Source organism: Alexandromys fortis, unplaced genomic scaffold (genome assembly GCF_014885135.2).
Source record: "Alexandromys fortis isolate MF-2015 unplaced genomic scaffold, M_Fortis_MF-2015_v1.1 scaffold_1, whole genome shotgun sequence".
Classification (NCBI taxonomy): domain Eukaryota; kingdom Metazoa; phylum Chordata; class Mammalia; order Rodentia; family Cricetidae; genus Alexandromys; species Alexandromys fortis.
In genome coordinates, this window is record NW_026067927.1 from 29022968 (window position 1) to 29030467 (window position 7500).

The window sequence follows — 7500 nt, forward strand, 5'->3', positions numbered from 1 at the left end:
CAGAAATATTTTCTTTTTTTTTCTTTTTTTTTTTTGGTTTTTCGAGACAGGGTTTCTCTGTGGTTTTGGAGCCTGTCCTGGAACTAGCTCTTGTAGAACAGGCTGGTCTCGAACTCACAGAGATCCGCCTGCCTCTGCCTCCCGAGTGCTGGGATTAAAGGCGTGCGCCACCACCGCCCGGCTCCAGAAATATTTTCTAATTAAATGACTCTAACTATCTGAAAAGGCAAAGATTTGATTAAACAACTGCCCATTCCATAGAAATTCCACTGGACCCGGGTTAAGAAATAATTACAAGCAATGACTTACTACAGAAAAAAAAATTGCTTCTTCCATAGTTAGAAGAATCCACTTTTGCCGTGTTGCTCTATGAGAAATCAGTCCTGGGCTGGAGAAATGACTCAGTAGTCAAGAGCTCCTGCTGCTCTTTCCGAAGACCCAACTTCATTCCCAGCACCCGAACTGAGTGGCTCACAACTGCCTCTAACTCTAGCTCCAGGGGATTCAATTTCTCCCTCTGGCCTCCTTGGGCACCTGAACTTGTGTACACAACAGCACACAGACACACACATATAAGTAAGTCTTTAAAAATGGCTTTTATACGTTAATACATTTTTCAACATGCAGTGAGAAAGCCCGGAGGTTTCTGGCTGGGCCCAGGTCTGCATCTCTGTGATGCCTAACCAGCTGACCAAGGTCAGGGACTCTTACAGGGACCAGCCCGAGAGCTGCCGGGAGAAACTGTGCTCTGTGGTTTGTGCTGATGGAAGAGGATGAAATCTGAGAGCCCCCAAGGAAACAACACTACTCCATTCACTCTGTCTGGGTACACTCCTGTAAACCCATAATGCACCTGTCCATGTGGGCTCCAGCACCATCTGAGGGACATAGTCAAGGATCTTCTAAGATTTTTATCCCTCCCACGGAGGTGCGGCTGTGTCGGAGGGGAAAGACTTGGCCAGGGCTGCCGGGGGACAATGGCTCAAGGAGTCCTGATGGACAGGTACATTTGCCAAGCTGCTGGCTAACACAGAGACTTGCCCAGCTCTGGGTGGGCAAGACCAGTGACCTGCCCTCCCCCTGAGCCTCAGTATTCCCACCTTATAGATCTGAGAGCCCCTGGGGTCACCTTGACTCTTCCACAGGAAAAAACAAGTGAAAGAAAAACCTCTGATTCAGAGACCATGGGTCTGGGTTAAGGAACAGCTAAAACAGCAGCTCGCCTTCATTTGCTCTGTTCTGTGTTCGTCTTCCTGCAGGTGCAAGATATTGCAAAACCAAATGCAGCACGCACATTCATCATAACAGGAAGAAAAAGGTCCCTGGAGCTTCAGACTCGGTATGGCGCTAGCAATCTGCAGCTGCACGAACACCTTTAGCCTGAGACTGTAGCAGATGGCTTGTTACTGAAGGAGATAACTTTTCAATATGTTCTTATTCGCTTGTAGTTCAACACTTCACAGAACTAAGGATGCTTACCAACAACAATTACGAATTAAGCCTTTTAATATTAGTGTTATTTAATATTAATATCCTGTGTTACTATGATACTAACCATCTCTTAAGTAATCGTCTAGAAAATTCTGCACATCTGTGTATGCATGAGTGCACATGCATTTGTGTGTATGTGTGTGTGCATTTTTTTAATATTTATTTATTTGTTATATATACAATATTCTATCTGTGTGTATGTCTGTAGGCCAGAAGAGGGCACCAGACCTCATTACAGATGGTTGTGAGCCACCATGTGGTTGCCGGGAATTGAACTCAGGACCGTTGAAAGAGCAGGCAATGCTCTTAACCACTGAGCCATCTCTCCAGCCCTGTTTTTGTTTTTTGAAACAGGGTTTCTCAGTAGCTTTGGAGCCTGTCCTGGAACTAGCTCTTGTAGACCAGGCTGGCCTCAAACTCACAGAGATCCGCCTGCCTCTGCCTCCCAAGTGCTGGGATTAAAAGTGTGCGCCACCACTGCCCAGCGTGCCTGCATTTTTAAATTAAAGATGGAACGCTGTCTCAGTGGGTAAAATGCTTGCCACGTGGCATGAGGACCTCCGTTCAGACACAGCAGTGTGTGTCTGTAATCCCAGTCCTGTGAAGATGGAGACAGGCTTGCTCTTTAGCCACCCTAGTGGATTAATGAGCTCCAAGTTCAGTAAGACATCCTGTGTCAAAAAGTAGAGTGGATGGTGATTGAGGAAGACACACAATACTGACCTCTGTCCTCAACACACATGAACACATGTACACACACAAACACACACACAGACACTTAAGGGTGGCTATAACAAATAGCATGTGTCTTGGTTAGGGTTTTAGGGTTTCTTTCTTTCTTTTTTTTTTAAGATTTACTTATTTTTATTTTATGTGTTTTGGTATTTTGCCTATATGCATGTCTGTGTGAGGGTGTCAGACCTTTGAGTTACAGTTGTGAGCTCCCACGTGGATACTGGGAATTGAACTATGATCCTCTGGAAGAGTAGCTAGTGTTCTTAACCACTGATCCATCATCTCTCTAGCCCCTTGGTTAGAGTTTCTATTGCTGTGATAAAACACTATGATTGAGATCAATTTCTGGAGAAAAGGGTTTATTCCACTCACACTCTCAGGTCATATCCACCACTGAAGGAAGTCAGTGCAGGAACTGAAATAGAGGAACCTGTTTACCAGCTTGCTCCCTGTGGCTTGCTCACCCCTCTTGCTTATATGACCCCAGGGCCATCTGCAGAGGGGCGGTACCACCCACGGTATACTGGATCCTCTCACATCAGTCATTAAAAAAAAATGCCCCAAGACTTGCCTACAGGACATCTGATGGAGACATTCTCTCCCCCGACGGTCCTCTTCCTAGTCAGTTTGACAGAACGCTGGCCAGGACACCAGTTCTTCATCTTGCTTTTTTCAGTTAATGTGTCAAGATTCATCTGATAATCTCACATATTTTCCCAGAATAGCACAAACCCTGTCAGTATTATCAACTGGCACCAGGGAGATGGCTTAGTGGGTAGAAACACCACTGCCAAGCCTGATGACTTGAGTGTCATCCTTCATGGTGGGACCTGCATGGTAGAAGGAAAAAGCCAACGCCTGCAAGTTGTCCCCTAAGCCTCTATAGGTGGCACTAACACCCGTGCATATACACAAAAACTTTTAAGTTAACTGTAATGATATTTAAAAAAAAAATCACCAACAGGGCCCCTTGTTGATAGTCCGAGTCTCATTTCTGCAAACTGTGACAAGAACAGAGTCCCATACTTGGGCTTTTGTGCACACATGTTGCTGCCTCTGTGAAATGTGACTCTGAGGGGGGAACTACTGGTCAGCATGTGGTGTTCCTGCTCTGTCTGGTCACGCTGTCCCCCAAGGCCAAGCTTGAGCTCTCGCTGGCTGTGTGTCAGACATCCAGTCCCATTTCACCTATGACATGAGAACTCGGTAATCGCCTGCTAGGGTCCAGGGTGCTGTTGGTCTACAAGGTGAACTAGCCCCAGGGGCCCACGTGTGGCCTGAACACTGAAACTACCTTTCCAGACTTGAGCTGCAGCCATAAGACAGCGAGTGGCTAAGTAGGCATGCAGTGGGTGCCTGCGGATGGACTGATAAAATACTGGTTTTGTGTTCGTAGGACAGAAGAAGAGAAGAAAGAATGGATTCAGGTGAAGCTTCTCGAGTTTGTTCCCTCCTGTGGATAAAAGCTAGAACCTGGGGCCTGCTCGGCAAGGGCTCGGCTGCTAGCTACAATCGTCAGCCCTTGTGTTTTGGGGATAGGTTTTTAAGGGAATGACACCGGCCTCAAACCCTCAAGCCTCCTGCTTTGGGATCCTGAAGGCTAAGATTTCAGACATGCATCACCACGTATGCCTTACATCCTCCTGTTACTGGTAGTATGGCCATTTCATGTTGGACCACATGGCCTAGGTACTCTTCCCTAATGCTAGTACTGCCTGTCCTCATGCCGAAGGGAGGAAGTGGCCATGGGGTGCCTCTCTCTACGCTTTCAGGTACCATAAGCCTTTCATTTACTTGTTTGAGCCCCTTCTCCGCAAGTAAGAAACCAAGGCCAGGAGGGGCCTCGGGCTAGGTATGTCTTTCTGGAGCCAGTCTCTTTGGTCATATTGGCTCCAAGGCATGAGTCATCAATGAGGATAACATAGATGACCAAGGGTGCTCTCTGGAGCACCTGGACCATGAGCTCTCAGGGTCCTTCCTGACAGCCCTGTGGCTTTGCTGTGTGTCCAGGTTATTCAGGCCACCGTGGAGAAGCATAAACAGAAGAGCGAGACCTTCAGGGCCTTCAGCAGTGCCTGTAGCCAGGATGAAGAGCCCGGCCTGTCTCCAGACCAGCCTGTGAGTCAGCAGCCTGTCGTCAAAGGGAAGTGGGAAGTCAACTCCTGGCCAGGGAGAGAGGCCTGGGGGGTGTTACGCAGACAGCTTGAACTTACATTTCTCTGCTTGCCCTATGCTGCGGAGCACTGCAAGCGGCTGGGCCTGCTGCCTTGCACATTAGCGTCTGTGTGGAGGCAGCGCTCCTTAAGTGGCTATTTTGTCATGAAGATAGCCACGAGCAACAAAGAACCTTATCTTCTTCCTAGAACTGAGCCTCAGAAGCTCAGTGATAACCCCCAGGTCACTGCAGTGGTACAAATATCCTCAGGTCACGGTGCCCCTCTTCCACTCCACTTGGAACAGCAAGTGGATGCCTTTTTGTGCTTAGGTTTTTTTCCCCAAACTCTCCTGCACCCCTGAGGTATCAGCTCCAACCCTTCTGCCAGTAGTACCAGGAGTATATGGTTCCCCATCCCTTGTGGAGTGGCCCCAAGGGTACAATAAGAAGAGGCGACTGAGGCAGGGACTGGGGATGGGCATCCATCCCTCACGTTAGGGTTTCCCCAGAATTAGAGAGCAGACTGGATGTGGAAGATGATTTCTGCCCTGTGGGAGGGCAGCCTTAGAGGCTGCACCAGAGGGTGCAGCAAAAACTCCTGGAGAGAAGTCCTCTGGGACAGTGATGTGCGCCCCTCCCCACCACACACACTCCCCCCACCTTCATGGGCTGCTTTGCTCACGCGCACCAGGTACATCTGGAGGGAACACTTGGCCCCTCCTAACTCCTCAGTCTCTACCCACCTCCAGCTGACTGGCCTCCTGCCCTCAGAGGGTCTGCCTTTTCCTTATTATTTACATCAAATCTGCTCCCATTTTTCCTGGGATTTTGTTTAGTTTTGTTTTTTCGAGACGGGGTTTTCTCTGTGTAGCTTTGGAGCCTGTCCTGGAATTCTCTCTGCAGACCAGGCTGGCCTCGAACCTCTGCCTCCCGAGGATTAAAGGCATGCACCACCACCTGGCCCTGGATATATTTTTGAGGAAAGGTTAGCATTCTTGGAAGGATCCTGTGAGCTCCTTGAGGGCAAGCGACTTAGAGACAAAGGGTACAGAGCAGGCTGTTGTTAGTCAGCAGGGCCCGGAGCGTTAGAAAGCCTGCAGAGTGTTCACGGACCACAAGGGTGGGGAGAGCATCCTCAGGGAGAGCATCCTCAGGGAGAGCATCCTCAGGGACCACCTCATCCTTCTACAACGTGTGACTTTTTTCAGTATCAGGATTAGGGTAGGCTGAGTCAGCCTCACCTGCTGACACCCAGGTGCCTTCAGTTCAGGGAGTGGTGTGGCTCCTGGAGTCCCAGCCTTTATTAGACCAGTTGTCACACACACTACCCCTCGATACACAGAGGTATTGGGTGGAGGAAATGTCTTCTGCCACATGGGGCGTGCCATGTGACTGGAGAACCACTTCACACTGGTCTCTCTTCTCTTCCAGATCACGAGTGCCAGCTCCGTGGAAACTACAGGGGTAGCTGACAGTAATGGGGGTCCTTCTGGGGTGAGTGATTGATACCTATGGATTTGCAGGAATGGGAGGTGCTGGGGTTGGGGTCAAACCAAGGCATCCTGGAGGGTGAGGATCCAGGAGTCAGCTTGCCTTCTCTAGGCCTGGATGTCCAGATGTGAGGCTGCACCTGAGGAAAGGTGGAGGCCACGGGGAGCCTGTCTGTAGACATCGCACAACTATGTGTGCCATCTGATCTCTGTGTGCATGCTTATAAACTTGCTGTGTGCAAATTTCACCCTGATAACATGTGCAGTAAAGAAGTGCCAGCTCCCCAGGACAGCAACGTGAAGGACATGTTTGTCCCTCATACCAGGCAGGTTTCCCGGAAGCCGTGGTCACCTCATCTCTCACCCTTTGTGTCCTCAGGGCAGGAAGCTGGGCACATGGGCCTATCTACTAGGGACTGGTCCCGGGGGGGGAGGAGCTGGGGGGTGTCCTTATTTTAATTGGGGATGTGTGGTAGGCTGAGGTGCATGCATGCTTGCTGTGGACCGAGTACCAGCAACCAAGCCACAGCCTCACTTTGGGGCTTGGCATTCACACACACCTGTAACAACAGTAGTAGGGGCAATTCTGGGGCATAGCATCCCTTGTAGCCTGGAGTGATGATTCTGCCTAGCGGCTTGCTGGGTCCTGGTGGACTACTGCATTAGGAGAGTGACCTATCCCATCTGGTAAGATGTCTCCAGCCCATCCCAGACATGGGCTCTTCTCCCTGGGCCCTTTGACAGTACCATAGGGGTACAGTTTCCTGTTTTCTCCTGCACATCTTCTTCCCTTCCCAGTGTTCCTGCTCTTTACCCCCCCCCCTCTCTTTGTCTCTCGTTCTGTCTTTACGTCTCTCTTTCACAGTCTCTGTCTCCCCATGTCTGTTCTATGTTTCTCTCTCCTCTGTCTCCATCTCCATCTCTCAGTTGCTCATACATAGCCAGGATCTCCTTGCACTGGAGCCCTGCATGGGGCTCAGAACAGCTGGTGACTTGGCCCTGCAGCTCTGGGACTATGACCTTCTTAGGTTATAACTGCTGGGGTTTTGTTCCCCTAAAGACGTAGGCTCAGGTCAGTCGGGTGAGCTGCCTTGAATCAGGCGAGAGACAGACTGTGGGCAGAGCCACCTGGGATAGAGAACAGAGGAGGGCTGGTGCGGCAATGAGTCCAGTGCGCAGTGTGCAGCCATAGCCTCTCAGGGTGGCCCTGAATGTTGCTGTTCCCCTCCTTGTGACCGCAGCTCTCCCAGGCACCACAGATATAAGCTCATGCTGGTCATTGATCAGGCAGCCTTGAGAGCGCTGTGAGGTGAGGGAGGGCTGAGACATGATAAGGCCTTCTGAGGAAAGAGCAAGGCGAACCCCGAAATCAAAGGAATGGGACAAGAGGAGGGATCCTTGTTGAAAGGCTGCTGCAGTCTGGCCACTACAGAGCAGACAGAAACCCCAAGGATGAGCTCTGTTTAAACTGGAAGTCAGGAAATCTAAATGTGTTGCATGCAGCCGAGGGGGAAACAAACATGTAGACACCCCAGTGCCTTCCTGCTCTAGTCTGCCTGTTCCTGCCACCTACTGGCAATGTTCTGGTCCCCGCTGGCTCTGCCAGGCCCCAGGCCTTTGTACCTACTG

General features: G+C 50.2%; 1 protein-coding gene across 1 annotated transcript in view; it reads left to right on the forward strand.

Annotated features, from left to right (window-relative positions):
* Positions 1-7500, forward strand: part of Fgd3 (FYVE, RhoGEF and PH domain containing 3) — a 37157-nt gene that overhangs the window by 19581 nt on the left and 10076 nt on the right. The window contains exons 10-14 of the mRNA XM_050143553.1: positions 873-1003; positions 1260-1339; positions 3623-3653; positions 4237-4344; positions 5813-5875. Coding sequence (XP_049999510.1) covers positions 873-1003; positions 1260-1339; positions 3623-3653; positions 4237-4344; positions 5813-5875 — 413 coding nt within the window. The remainder of the gene's footprint in view (positions 1-872; positions 1004-1259; positions 1340-3622; positions 3654-4236; positions 4345-5812; positions 5876-7500) is intronic.